This window comes from Sus scrofa, chromosome 12 (genome assembly GCF_000003025.6).
Source record: "Sus scrofa isolate TJ Tabasco breed Duroc chromosome 12, Sscrofa11.1, whole genome shotgun sequence".
Lineage (NCBI taxonomy): Eukaryota > Metazoa > Chordata > Mammalia > Artiodactyla > Suidae > Sus > Sus scrofa.
Window position 1 is genome coordinate 59261907 of NC_010454.4, and position 14552 is coordinate 59276458.

The 14552-nt window shown below is 43.9% G+C and overlaps 1 protein-coding gene across 1 annotated transcript in view; it reads left to right on the forward strand.

Moving 5' to 3' along the window:
• The window catches only part of NCOR1 (nuclear receptor corepressor 1), a 135697-nt gene that overhangs the window by 5039 nt on the left and 116106 nt on the right, over nt 1–14552 (forward strand). Inside the window, 1 exon segment of the mRNA XM_021066291.1 lies at nt 11194–11370. Coding sequence (XP_020921950.1) covers nt 11263–11370 — 108 coding nt within the window. The 5' untranslated portion in view covers nt 11194–11262.

Sequence of the window (14552 nt, forward strand, 5' to 3'; positions counted from 1 at the left end):
AGCCACAAGAATGTCAGAGCCCCTCAGCATCTGCCTGTGACCTGCACCGCAGCTCTCGGCAGTGCCATGTCTTTAACCCACTGAGGAAGGCCAGGGATTGAACCCGCACTCTCATGGGTACTAGTTGGGTTCTTACCGCTGAGCCACAACGGGAACTCCTGGAAATTCTTAATGCTTCACTTTTGCCTCTGTTAGAGCATCATGGCTGTTTATGTACGTGTCCATTTAGTCCTCAGTAGACTCTAAGCCGGTTGTGGGCATGTCTGTATCTCTGTGATTTTTTTGATCCTTCCTCCGTCACCACTCCCCGAATAACACTCTTCCCAGAAATGGCTTAGTAAAAATTTGTTGAATGCGTGAAAAGGAGCCTAGCTGCTAGAGGTATTTGGTGTGGTTATTGTGGAAGCTGACTGATACACGTGTGAGAATTTGATGGTAAATAGTCTTTGGAAATTAAAAAACAGGTAGAAATTCTCAGGTCAGTGAGATAAAATGTCTGTAATGAGTGAATTATCAAAGCATTTCTTTAAAAAGTGTTTCACCTTACTAGGATTTGGGGGAGAAAGAGGAAGTAAGTGTTGGATTGGTTCATCTCAGATTATTTGTATTCCCAGGTAATGCTGGAACAAAAATGTGTTAATTTATATATGCAGGGGATTTTGGAGTTGTTTTAGTGCCAGAGAAAAATGTGAATTAGGAATAGTTAGTTTATGGAATTATTATAGAATCCCTTTGAGGGGATCCCTTTGAAAGAATAGTACTTGATTAATTTTATACAAAAATTAAATCTTTAGATTAGTCAGTTGCAGCAAAGGAAGAGAAAAGTTTACCAAGTTATTTTGATCCCTTGCTCCCCTCCCAGTTTCTGCTTGGGGAACAAAATTTGGGCTGTTTTTCTGTTTTTGTTTTTGTTTTTCTTTGTTTTTAAATAAACTGATACTGGACCAGAATAAATTGTGGCGGTTGCATTTTTCTAGGAAAATTTGACTCATTTGTTATCAGGGTCACCTTTACAGATTGCCTCCCACTCCCAGACGTTTTATTTAAGGGACAGACTCTTTTCTTGACATTTCGGGTATCATACAGTTCAGAGTCAGAGTCGTCTGTTTCAGGCAGCTGTTTCTGTTGGCAATGGCATATGGATTTGTATAATTTTGAAATATTTGTTTAAAATAGTAATCATTGTGTCTTTCGGCGGGAGTTCAGAGACATTTAACTTTGTGTTACTTTTGATTAAGTTCTTTTAATTCCATTTTGAATAACAATGACTTTTATGGATTTGGAATGAAACCAGAACTTTGTGCTTTCTAGGAGTTATGGCCTAAAATATACACTGCACAAATATGCCAGAGGTAGGGAGTGTGTAGTTCATTGACAGTTCGTGTTGTTTAGGGGGAGAGGCGGGAGGAGCGAAGGGAGGGGGGACTAAAATGAGGGGGTGGGGGGCTGGGGAGTGGGGGGGGTAGGGGGAGGGAAGGATACAGTTACTCTGTTATAGGAAACCGTTTTACTCAGTTAAGGGGGGTGTTATTTTAAAGTCTTGTCTTTTTTATTGTAGGTGATACATTATTTTACACAAGTATGATATGGAAGCATATAAAGAAATTGAAAGTGCTGCTTCCTTGATGTAATTTGCTAAGTGTATATTCTTTCAGTTTTTTTTTTTTTTTCTTTTTTCTTTTCTGTGAGTGTGTGTGCTGTTTTTTATGTTATGGACTTAGAATGCACTGTTGTTGTGTATACTGCTGTTGGACCTTTGTGTGTCTAGAGTGGCTTCTGTCATTAATAGCTGCATGGTACTCCTTTTGTGAAAGAAAATACCATCAATTGTTCAATCATTTTATGGCCACTGGTGTTGCGTTTTGTTGGGAAAACAAAGCTGTAGTCGGGTGTGTGTGTGTGTGTGTGTGTGTATTACGTGTATTTATGGAAGCGGCTTTGTGGCGTAGGTGTCTACAGTGGAGTTACACGAACAGTGTAGATTTGGATGGATATTGTCACAGGCGTATGGGGACGCCCTAGACTCTGGCCAGCCCTGGATTTACACATTAAAACATTTTGACGATTTAAGGAGTTCCTGTCATGGCTCAGTGGAAGTGAGTCCGACTAGGAATCATGAGGCTGTGGGTTCGATCCCTGGCCTCACTCAGCGGGTTAAGGATCTGGCATTGCCTGTGTGTAGGTCGCAGACTCTGCTCAGATCCTTCATTGCTGTGGCTGTGGTGTAGGCCGGTGGCTGTATCTCTGATTGAACCCTTAGCCTGGGAACTGCCATATGCTCCAGGTGCGGCCCTAAAAAGCAAACAAAAAACATTTGGGTTTAAGAAGTAGGGGGAAAAAAGTGATTCTTCTTGGCCTTTTATCAATCATGTTTGACTTTGACCATTTTTTGATGACTGGAGTCGTATTTCTTTTTGAAATTACCTGCTTTTGTTCTTTGGTTATTTTTGGTAGAATTGTTGGTCTTTTTCAGATTGATTTGAAGAGCTGTTTACATATGAGGGCATTCACTTTTTTCATACATGTGCCCCTCTCCTTAGCTCCCAGCTGTTCTTTTCAGTATCACATAGTCAGATAAACACAGCCGGGAAGTGTGCTGGCTTCGTGACCTTGTGTGCCTTGCTGACCCTCTGAGCCTTAATTTCCTTATTTGTAAATAGCACTTAGCGTAGTGACTGGCACACAGTCAGCAAAATCTCAGTGAATGTGGGCTGTCTTCCCTGTTGAGCTCTGTGTGGCTTCTGAGTTTCATGCTCTGCCTGGACCTTCCTCACTCTAAGCTTTAAAATATTCATCTAAAAAAATAAAATAAAATAGTCATCTATTGAACTGAAAAAGCAAAGGGAGGAATATTAAGTATAGTATGCTACTGCTTGCTTGTTTATTTATTTATTCATTTTTTGCTTTTTAGGGCTGCACATGCTCACATGGAGGTTCCCAGGCTAAGGGTTGAAACGGAGCTGCAGCTGCCGGCCTACACCACAGCCACAGCTGCAGCCAGGCAGGATCTGAGCCGTGTCCGCGGCCTACACCACAGCTCACGACAACACCAGATCCTTAACCCACTGAGTGAGGCCAGGGATCGAGCCCTCGTCCTCATTGATGCTAGTCGGGTTCGTTACCCACGGAGCCATGGAACGCCGCTCATGCTTGTTTTAAGGAGGAAAAATAATGTATACACACTTGCTTTCCTGTCAGAATATTTCTGAGCCAAAACCCAAGAAACTGGTAATGTCAGTAGTTGTAGGAAGGAGACTGAGAAACGGAGACACATGAGCTAGAAGACTTGACTGTATACTTTTTTGGGGTATTTCGTTCTTTCTTTTCTTTTTAGGGCTGCACCTGTGGCACATGGAAGTTCCCTGGCTAGGGGTCAAATCGGAGTCGCAGCTGCCGACCTCACCACATCCGAGCTGCGTCTGCAACCTACGCCACAGCTCATGGCAACGCCGGATCCTTAACCTGCTGAGCAAGGCCAGGGATCGAACCCACAACCTCATGGTTCCTAGTCGGATTCGTGTCTGCTGTGCCACGAGGGGAACTCTTGCTTTTCTTTTGCTGTTATTTTTTTCTTAAATTTCTAATTTTTCGGTCCATCTGGAATATATTTCTAGTACAGGAGATGAGGTGGGTGGTATTATGGAAGGATGTAGGTTTGTACTTTTTCCCCTCAGATAACTGGTTGTGTTGCACTATTTTGTGAACTATCCAGTCTTTGCCTCAGTGACTAGATTTGCCCTTTTTGTCATTTACTCAGTATATTTGGAGTGTTTTTCATCTGTTCTGTTTTCTTGATCTCTTGTTGTACGTTATCCTTTAAATGACTGTTGTTTCATGATTTTAATACCGATAAGGTCAGGCACCTGTTCCTTCCTCTTTCTTCTGACTTGGGCGGTTTTGGTTTGCGTATTCTTTTGGATTTAGGACCGTTCTGTGATGTTCAAAAAAGAAATCTGGCTGAGGCTTTGATGGAGAATATTGATCTCCCAGGTTAATGTTGACACCTTTGTGTACTTCCTCTCCTTTTGCTCAGATAGACGATTATGCTTTTCTGTCGATTTTCAAGGTTTTCTTCAAGTAAGTTCTTCATGGTCCTTCTTTCTTTTGTCCAGCAAATATAGTGGAGAATCAAACAGAATTTGTATTCTGGTAGGGGAGGACAGTGTAAGGAAAACAAATACCTATTTCAAATTATGATTCGTCTATAATGGAACAAAGAGAGTGGGAGCCTGTCTTGGAGGGTGGTCGAGAAAGGCCTTTCCGGGAGACGGCCTTTGAACTGAGACCCAAGTTGGAGGCGTCCTCAGGCCCAAGCCTGAGCCAGGACGAGCATTCCAGGCGAGGGAGGGCTTGGCACCGCGATCGAGCTGGGAGGAAGCTCGAGTTGCTGGCCCTCCTGAGCAGCCCAGGAGGAAGCAGGCAGCTCAGGAGGCCTCGAGGGCGCAGGGAGGAGTCGGAGTCTGGGCCTGGCAGCCCCTGGGGAGCCCTGAACAGCAGAGTGGCATGTTCTGATTCATGGTTTACAGAAGTCGGGCTTTTTGAGTGGAGGAAGCATTGACATGGGAGGTCCAGTTTGGAGTTTCTTGCAGCAGGAGACGAGGGTGAGGGTGGTTGAGTTGGAGAAGGGGGGCGGGGGGGCCTGGGGGCGGTATGGGGAAGACTGGGACTTGCCCTTGGGCTGGGTGTTACTGCTAGGTGCTGGGGCCGTCCCTGCCCACACAGGTGTGGGGGGGTGTTCTGTGTAGAACTCAGTCCTTTTTAAGTCATTTGCTTTTTCCCCCTACTTTATTTTCCTATGTATCATAGAAGGAGTGTCTGTTCGTTCGCCTTGTTTTATGTGCTTCCTGACTGTTAGCAGTCTCTCAGTGGGTCAGAGGGAAAGCAGCAGAGTGCGATCTTCCACCTGTTCCTGAGCTAAGAAAATAACCCAGGGAAGTTGCTTAGCCCTGCCGAAGCCTTCCTTGGCGACGGGAAGGAACTGGTGTTGCAGGTGAGCTCCTGCTGGCCGCCTTCTCAGTTTGCACCGCTTGGTGTATAACAAAGGCTTGACAAGTGGCATTGTCATATCCATTGTCATATCCAGTACTTCTGGCCAAGCATCTGAAGTCAAACATTTTCTGATCTCAGTACTCTCTTCTTTCTCTGTGCTGATGGAGGAGAGAGTTGGCAAATGGTTGTCCATTCTGGTTTTGAAATCTGTTCATTCTGAATGTCTCTCAGTTTAGAGGCTCAGGTCGGTATAGCGCCCCCTCGCCGGAGTTCTCAGGGCTCCCGCGGCCGTCTGGGAAGCTTCTTTCTCACCTTAGGGAGGGGTGGAGTCGTGTTGTTTTCACTCAAGACGTGTTTATCGTGTATTTCATTCTGAGATTAATCAGATGACTGTGCCCATATTAACGCTTTTCCTTCAATGTTGTACTTTGTTGGGGTAGGACAGGCTAAATGAGATGTCATTAAGTCAGAAGAGGCCACAAAGGAAACGCCTTGCTAATGGCGTTGCCCCCAGAGTAGCTCCTCTTTTTGTTTTTGTCTTTCCCTAAAGGGAAGAAAGCTTTAGGTTCTTTTACAGGAGACATTCTAGTCCAATGGCACGCCACTCCGATCTCATACAAATCACAGAAGTCACTTGGTTTCTGGCCTCTGTCTCTTCTCCTGGAGGCTGCACCCCAAGACGGGCCCAGATAGGCTTTCTCCAAATCTTGGTTGGAAGATTCTTAGCCTCCCGCCTAACGCCCTCTGGGAGTTGGACAGAGCTGAGCTGCTTTGTGAGAATCAGGCAGCCCCGTTTGCCTCATTTGAAGACCTCATGTTTGGCATCCTCCATGTCGGAGGCCATTCCCCACCCCACGCTTGAGTCCAAAGTTTTATTTGATCATTTAAAAGAAAATTGAGTTGTGTGTTTAAAGGGTCCCTTTTCTGCTTTGGAGAAATGCGGATGCCACGTCTGTTGTCAGTCTTGTCCCTCTTGCTGTCTAAAGAGGCATCTGTAGTCCTGCCACGACAAAGTGTATTTTTAGCTCTTTTTCCAAGATAGCTTAGGCCACCTTGAAAACCTATCCAAGTACATTTTGGTTATGCAGAGATTGTCGGCCAAAAGCCAAGAGTTCCTGGTGAGAAGGGATTTGATTTTTTTTTTTAGGCTTGCGTTTGAAATTTTGTTTTTTAAAATAAGTTTCCTCTGAGTAATTTGTGTGTGTGTGTGTGTGTGTGTGTGTCTTTATTACGTTAATAGGGGAAGATTAAGAAAATGTAAATAGACTGATTTCATTTTACTATATTTTACTACCTCTTTGCACAATGTTGGAGAGTCGTTCTGAGTTTATCTCTGAAATTCACAAAAAATGTGCTGTCCTCACGTACGCCGATGACCTCTGGCTTTAGTGTGTTATTTTCATCCTAAACTGTGGCTGTATATTTTAGGATATGAGGATTGTATATAAAACCTTGACCAGGTTTCTTAAACATTTCACAGAGTTTTTACATTTCATGAGTCAAGCATACAACTAACTGTGAGTTAATGAGTTTTGATGCTATGAACAGAACTGAAAAGTTTGAATCTGCCATTTAAGGTTTTTCCTTCCTCTTTAGCCTTACTTTAAACTGGATTCATTTTTTTTGCTTTTTAGGGCCGCACCCGAGGCATATGGAGGTTCCCAGGCTAGGGGTCCAGTTGGAGCTGTAGCCGCTGGCCTACACCACAGCCACAGCCACACGGGATCCGAGCCTCGTCTGCGACCTACACCACAGCTCACAGAAATGCCAGATCCTTAACCCACTGAGCGACACCAGGAATTGAACCCACAACCTCTTGGTTCCTCGTCGGATTCTTTTCCACTGCGTCCCAGACTAAACTGGATTCTTTCACTTTGGTTGTTTTCAAACAGTAAAGTGTTTTGCGGCGAGGTCTTGGTGAGCCAGGACTGGAGGAAGGGCCAGAGGCAGGACGGGGTGGGGCGGAGACTGAGAAGCCGCCTGCTGGGTTCCTGGTTCTCACTGACTCAGAGGATTTCTTTGCATGTTTTATACATTCGGCTTCCATGTAAGATGTTTGAGGAAAGAGTGTTGGTTAAAAAACGAAAAGGTCTGAGCTCTTGCCGTACTTCTCATGGGTAAGTTTTGGGGAAGAAGGTGGTAGTGGGCTCCAAGGTGCAGTTCTTGTGACCGGAGGCCAACAGCAATTGGTGTGCCAGGAGGGCTCCTCTCCAGTTTTGCTGATGCTTTATTCCACCTGTGCTGGGCTGATGGTAACTAACCTTATTTTATTTTTAAGACATTCGAGTTAAACTTAACTACAAGTCATATCAGAAAACTAGGATGTCGTGAGAGCTGGAGAAACGTGGACAGATCGTTTGACTCATGTCTGAGTGATACTGAATGCACGTGTTGAGCCCAGGACTCACCATTACTGAGAATGAAAACAACCCGCAGACAACACGGTCTGCGTAGAGTTCTCATCCCGTAGGCCACGGATGGAAAAAAATTTGGATGACCTTGAGCTAAGGTCTTTCCTTTTGCCTCTCCATTCCATTTATAGCTTTATTTACTTAGGACGTCTGAGGTGGGAGGAGAGCTAGAGACACATCACATAAGCATTTCTTAGGGGAAGATCGGAATTACTTGGAAAACTTTATAAAATACTTGTGAACATTCATGCAGGGCAACACTCTACTGCACTAGAAAGAGGCTCTTTACGGCCTCATAAGAGGAAGACATAGAACATTCTGTATAATGTTATGTATTATTGTATATACTATATGTCTTATTTATACTGTGTGCACAGTGTTCTGTATCTTATATACATAGTGGTCTGTGTCTACCGTTTATTTGGGGGCAGAGAGAGTGTGCACGCACGCACGCACATGTGCTATTTCTGAGGTTGTAACAGAAACTAGAAACTTTGGTTGCCTTCCGGGGGCGAGAACGGCCTAGAGGCTGGGACGAGGGTGAGGAGGAGATTTTTTTTTTTTTTTTTTTTTTGCCTCTTCTTGGGTCGCACCCGCGGCATATGGAGGCTCCGGGGCTAGGGGTCTAATCCGAGCCATAGCCACCGGCCTACACCACAGCCACAGCAATGCAGGATCCGAGCCGAGTCTGTGACCTACACCACAGCTCACGGCAGCGCCTGATCGTTAACCCACTGAGCGAGACCAGGGATTGAACCCACAACCTCATGGTTCCTAGTTAGATTCGTTAACCACTGAGCCCCAACGGGAACTCCTGGAGGAGATTTTTTATGGTACTTTTAGAAACTTTTAAATCATACATAGAATATGTTTCCCAAAACAAACTGAACACCCCCACCAACAAAACCCCACGTGTTGGCTTTTCCCCTTCGCTTGCAAGTTTGGGTGTGGGAGGGCTGCCCGGGTGGTTTTGATGTGTGGTCTCAGCCACCCCTCAGCTCCTCAGAGTAGCCACTACCTGCCGAGAAAGCTGCACAGCATCACAGGAAACACTGCCTTCTCCCATTGCTGCTGCACACAGCTTTGTGGCATAGAAAAGTTAGTGAATTTCTCCATGCTTCAGATTCCCGAGCTGTTAGTTGGGTCAACCTGACAGCCTCCTGATACTTGGATTTTCTGCCTTCATTGCCTGGGGCCTTGGGAGGGAGCAGGCAAACCTGTCAGGGGTCTGTCTTCTAGCTCCTCCCCTGGGAAGTGCAGTGAGTAGTCGGGATGGCCTGTGATTTAAAATGTGTGTTGCCTGGTACCATGGAACATCCTGAAAGTTCTTTCTTTAAGTGTTGTTTTAAGGTTAGAGTGAAAGGCAGTCCTCTAGAAAATTTTATTTTCTAAGCTTAGCTGGGTAAAGAATTTGTTGATTAAAATGGGGAAGTTGGATTGAGTTGGCTGGCTGAATTTTGCTGTCTTCCCAAATCCCTTAAGTGATGGAAGCAAAGAATAACTATGTGTATATATAAATAGTATGTAGTGTTGTTTTATGTTTCTGATATATGTATCGTGCTTTAAGTTGTTTTCACTAAGCTTTACTTTTTTTGAGGTTTATATATTTTAATTTTATTATTATTTTTTTGTCTTTTTAGGGCCTCACTTGCAGCATATGGAAGTTCCCAGGCTAGAGGGCGAATTGGAGCTGCAGCTGGCAGCCTGCACAACAGCCACAGCAAGGCAGGATCTTTAACCCACTGAGGGAGGCCAGGGATTGAACCTGTGTCCTCATGGATACTAGTAGGGTTCATTTCTGCTGAGCCACAACAGGAGCTCCACAAATAATATTTTTATATGAGTATTTTCCAAAAGAACCGAACAAAATCTTGTCTTACCTTTGTGCAGATGTGCAGACCCCTTTAGAATCTGAGAAGACAGCTTGATCCTCACTCCTGCTTTTTCATTTACTCCTCCAGTGTGTTGTTTTGATGGAAGTTTATGGGGAAAAACTAACCTCACATAGATATGTATTCGATTTTAAAAGGGAGGGGTGGGTTGTTCCTGTCGTGGCTAAGTGGGTAGCGAACCCGACTAGCATCCATGAGGACATGGGTTCGATCCCTGGCCTCGCTCAATGGGTTAAGGATCCATCATAGCCCTGAGCTGTGGTGTAGGTCACAGACATGGCTCAGATCTGGCATTGCTGTGGCTGTGGTGTTGGTTGGTGGCTACAGCTCCAAGTAGACCTCTAGCCTGGGAACCTCCATATGCCTCGGGTACAGCCCTAAAAAAGACAAAAACGTTAAAAATAAACGGTAGGGGGTATTTTAATAGACTTTATACATAATTGTGGATATCCTCTGATATCACACCCAAACCGGACAAGTGGTAAGTTTTTAAAGGTTAGTTGGAGTTCCCGTTGTGGCGCAGTGGTTAACGAATCCGACTAGGAACCATGAGGTTGCAGGTTCGGTCCCTGCCCTTGCTCAGTGGGTTAACAATCCGGCGTTGCCGTGAGCTGTGGTGTAGGTTGCAGACGTGGCTCAGATCCCCCGTTGCTGTGGCTCTGGCGTAGGCCGGTGGCTCCAGCTCTGATTCGACCCCTAGCCTGGGAACCTCCATATGCCGCGGGAGCGGCCCAAAGAAATAGCAAAAAGACAAAAAAAAAAAAAAAAAAAAAAAAAAAAAGATTAGTTGCTGCATGGAATCTGCAACCATATCAATAAAACCTTTCATATTCTGTCACATTAAAGATTTATTGGTTTGTCTTACGTTTCATTTAATTGTTTTGTACTTGAGGATTCTGTATTGGTCGTTCAGAAAATATGGATTCATTGAATTATGCAGATCTTTAAATTTCATTGTGTAAAATCAGCAACTCAGGCTTGTTAATATCAACACCAGTCTTGCCAGAGATGTCTTTTGTGTGTGTGTGTGTGTGTGTGTGTGTGTGTGTCTTTTCAGGGCCGCACCCGCGGCACATGGAGGTTCTCAGGCTAGGGGTCAAACTGGAGCTACAGCTGCCGGCCTACACCACAGCCACAGCAACACAGGATCTGAGCCATGTCTGCAACCTACACTGCAGTTCACAGCAACGCCAGATCCTTAATGTACTGAGCGAGGCCAGGGTTTGAACCCGCAACCTCATGGTTCCTAATTGGATTCGTTAACCACTGCGTCTTTAAATGAGGGGAGAGGTCAGGCTTCTGGTGGCAGATGCAAGTTTTTCCAAAATCCAAATTTTCAAAAAAAATTTGGCAGTTATTTCCCTTGAGGTTTCAGGCTCGCTTTGTTCCTCCTTGAGAGCTTTTCCTTCCCTAGTACCTTCCTGGCGTGTTATTTTGGGGCAGAGTAATTTAATTAAGCTAATATTTCCTCTGCACAAATGCTTACCTTATAAATATTCTTGAACCCTTCTAACAGTTGATTTTTTCACAATCCCAAAATTTACAGCCATAGAATTTTGTTATTGTAATATTCAATTTATTTTTCAGACATTTTTTTTTAAAAAAGACATTTACTGAGCAGTTGCTATGTGCCAGCTCCCGGGTGTATATTTTATATGTGGTTACTTTATGTAGCTACTGGTATTATTTGTGGTGTGTTAAAGAACCTTTTTTAGGTGTCGAGGAAAAGACCTGTTAATGTTTCTCAAACTCCAGTAACTTCTTTTACATTAAGCAACTACATGAGAGAGAGCTCTTATTGATAAGAGTGGTTTTGTGTATGTAACTGTAGTTCTAGATTATTAGAAGTACACCTGGTGCTATAATTCTTACCTGTTCTGTTTTTCCCTGATCCTGTTTAGGTGATTTCCTAGAAGCATGGTTTTTTGTTGCCCTTGACCTCCCAGCCTGGTGAGGCCTCTGTCCTGAGAATGTCAAGTTCAGGTTATCCTCCCAACCAGGGGGCGTTCAGCACAGAGCAGAGTCGCTACCCTTCGCACTCGGTTCAGTACACCTTTCCCAGCGCCCGTCACCAGCAGGTAAGGAACAAACATTATGCACATTGCATAGAGATTTTGTTTTTCTTTTCTTTTCTTTTTTTTTCCTGTCTTTTCTAGGGTCTTACGCGTGACATATGGAGGCTCCCAGGCTCGGGGTTGGAGTGGAGCTGTAACTGCCAGCCTACACCACAGCCACAGCCACACCAGATCCGAGCTGCATCTGTGACCTATGCCACAGCTCACGGCACTGCCGGATCCTTAACCCACTGAGCGAGGCCAGGGATCGAACCCGCAACCTCATGGTTCCTAGTTGGGTTCATTAACCACTGCGCCACGATGGGAACTCCGATTTTGCTTTTCTTTACTTTTCCTATTTAGTACATTTATTGGTCAGAAACCAAATATAATTGTCGTAATTGTCACATATTTTTTAGCGGCAAAAACCACTCTCAAAGGTGGGAAACCAGAAGTTATGGATGAGTATCTTTGTCTTCTTCCTGTGGCTTTACTCCAGTTTCTTTGCTTCTGACTGTAGGAGGTGTTGATAGAAAAGTGTCAGTTGCTGGAGTTCCCGTTGTGGCTCAGCGGAAATGAACCTGACTGGCATCCCTGAGGACACAGGTTCAATCCCTGGCCTTGCTCAGTGGGTTAAGGATCCGGCGTTGCTGTGAGCTGCGGTGTAGGTCACAGACATGGCTTGGATCTGGTGTGGCTGTGGTGTAGGCCACTGGCTACAACTCTGATTTGACCCCTAGCCTGGGAACCTCCATATGCCTCAGAGGCAGCCCTAAAAAGACAAAGAAAAAAAAAAGTATCAGTTGCTTAGAATTTCTAAGTTAAGACCTATGTTTATACCCTAAATTCTGGTTCAGTGTTAAGGTTTACTTGGCCTCTCTTGAGTGAGAGTCAGTTCCTGTGTTAAGATTTTAAGTATGTGTGTTTACTTTATGAGCTACTTTATTATTTGTGATAAATTAAAGAACCTCGACCTTCTCGAGAGAGTTGATGGTAGGAAGATGAGTTTGTATTGTGTTACCTTGTGGACAGTAAAACAGGTGAAGTTATCAGTTTAGAGCAGACCAGGGGCAGAGGTGTGAGAGGTTTGTGGAAAAAGAGAAGGGAAGGAATGAAATGGTTATTTGAGGGGCCATGAAAGCAAATTACCAGCAAATACAGTTGGGTTCTACTGGACACGACTGAAGACTCCTTTGAATTGTGGTCAAGAGTGCACACTGAGAATGGGCGTCTCGCTTCTGTCTAGGGAAACTTTCAGCTTTCACTGGAAAGTATAATGCTCGTTGCATGTTTTTGGCGATTGAAGAAGTCACTTACTGTTGCTGGATTGAGGAGTCTTACTGTGACTGGGGTTGAATTTTGGTTGTGTGTTCTCCCTGCTCCAGTACTATTCATCTCATCACTGATTTCCTGGATTATTATTGCTGCTGCTATTGCTGTAAGAAAATCAACTTTAGGACTTAGTTGTATATAATAAAATTTTATTATATGTCTGTACTTTGACAGAATCATACGCCCATAACAGCAGTACCAAAATGAAGAAATGAACATTTCTGTCATTCCAGAAAGTTCCCTCGTGCCCCATCGAGGTCAGGCTTCCTTCCCAGCTTTGCCCAGACCTCAGCTCCCAGGAAACTGTGTATCACAACAGATTAGAATTGTCTTCAGTTTCATAGCAATTCTTTTATCAATGGCTTCTTTTGCTTCCCATGATGTTTTTCAGATTTAGCCATATTTTGGCACATCATAATAATTATTTTCTTTTTATTGCTGGGTATGGATACATCTCAGTTTGTTTATCTACTTATTCCAATTTTTGATTATCACAAATAAAAATATTTAGAAAGTATATATCTGTGTATGTTGTATCTAGATTACATAAATAAGCTTTGGCTTATTTTCTTACAGTATCCTTGGGAGAGCATATGCACCTTTTTTTTTTTTTTTTTAAGGGCCACACCCATAGCATAGGGAAGTTCTCAGGCAAGCAGTTAAATCAGAGCTACAGTCACTGGCCTGCACCTCAGCCACAGCAACATGGGATCCAAGCTGCATCCGTGACCTACACCACAGCTCATGGCAACGTTGGATCCTTAACCCACTGAGCGAGGCCAGGGATTGAAGCCACGTCCTCATGGGTACCAGTCGGGTTAACCACTGAGCCACAATGGGAACTCCAGTCCTTAGCATTTTATTTGCAAATGTTTTCTCCCATTCTGTGAGTTGTCTTTTTGTTTTGTTTAGGGTCTCCTTTGCTGTGCAGAAACTTTTAAGTTGCATTAAGTCTCATTTGTTTATTTTTGCTTTTACTGTCATGACTCTAAGAGGTGGATCTGAGAAGATGTTGCTTTCATTTATGTCATAGAGTGTTTGGCCTATGTTTTCCTCTAAGAGTTTGATAGTGTCTGGTCTTATATCTAGGTCTTTACTCCATCTGGAGTTTATTCTTGTGTATGGTATTGGGGAGTGTTCTCATTTCCTTCTTTTCCATGTGGCTGTCCAGTTTTCCCAGCACCACTTATTGAACAGGCTGTCTTTTCTCCATTGTGTATTCTTGCCTCCTTTGTCATCGATGAGTTGGCTGTAGGTGCGTGGGTTTAATTCTGGGCTTCCTATCCTGTTCCACTGATCTATATGTCTGTCTTTGTGCAGGTACCATACAGTTTTGATGACTGTTGCTTTGTAGTATAGTCTGAAGTCAGGGAACCTGATTCCTCCAGCTCCATTTGTCTTTTTCAGGATGTCTTTGGCTATTCTGGGTCTTTTGTGCTTCCAAACAAACTTTAAAATATTTTGTTCGAGTTCTGTGAAAAATGCCCACTTTCTGAAGGGTTTTTATCAGAAATGGGTGTTGGATTTTGTCAAAGGCTTTTTCCACTTCTACTGAGAGGATCATATGGTTTTTATTCTTCAGTTTGTTAATGTGGTGTGTCACACTGATGGATTTGCGGATATTGAAGAACCCCTGCATCCCTGGGATAAATCCCACTGGATCATGATGTACAATCCTTGTAATGTCGTGTTGGATGCAGTTTGCTAGTGTTTTGTTGAGGATTTCTGCATCGATGTTCATCAGTGAACTTGGCCTGTAGTTTTCTTTTTTTGTGGTATCTTTGTCTGGTTTTGGTATCAGGGTGATGGTGGCCTCATAGAGTGAGTTTGGGAGTGTCCCTTCCTCTGCAATTTTTTGGAGTAGTTTCAGAAGG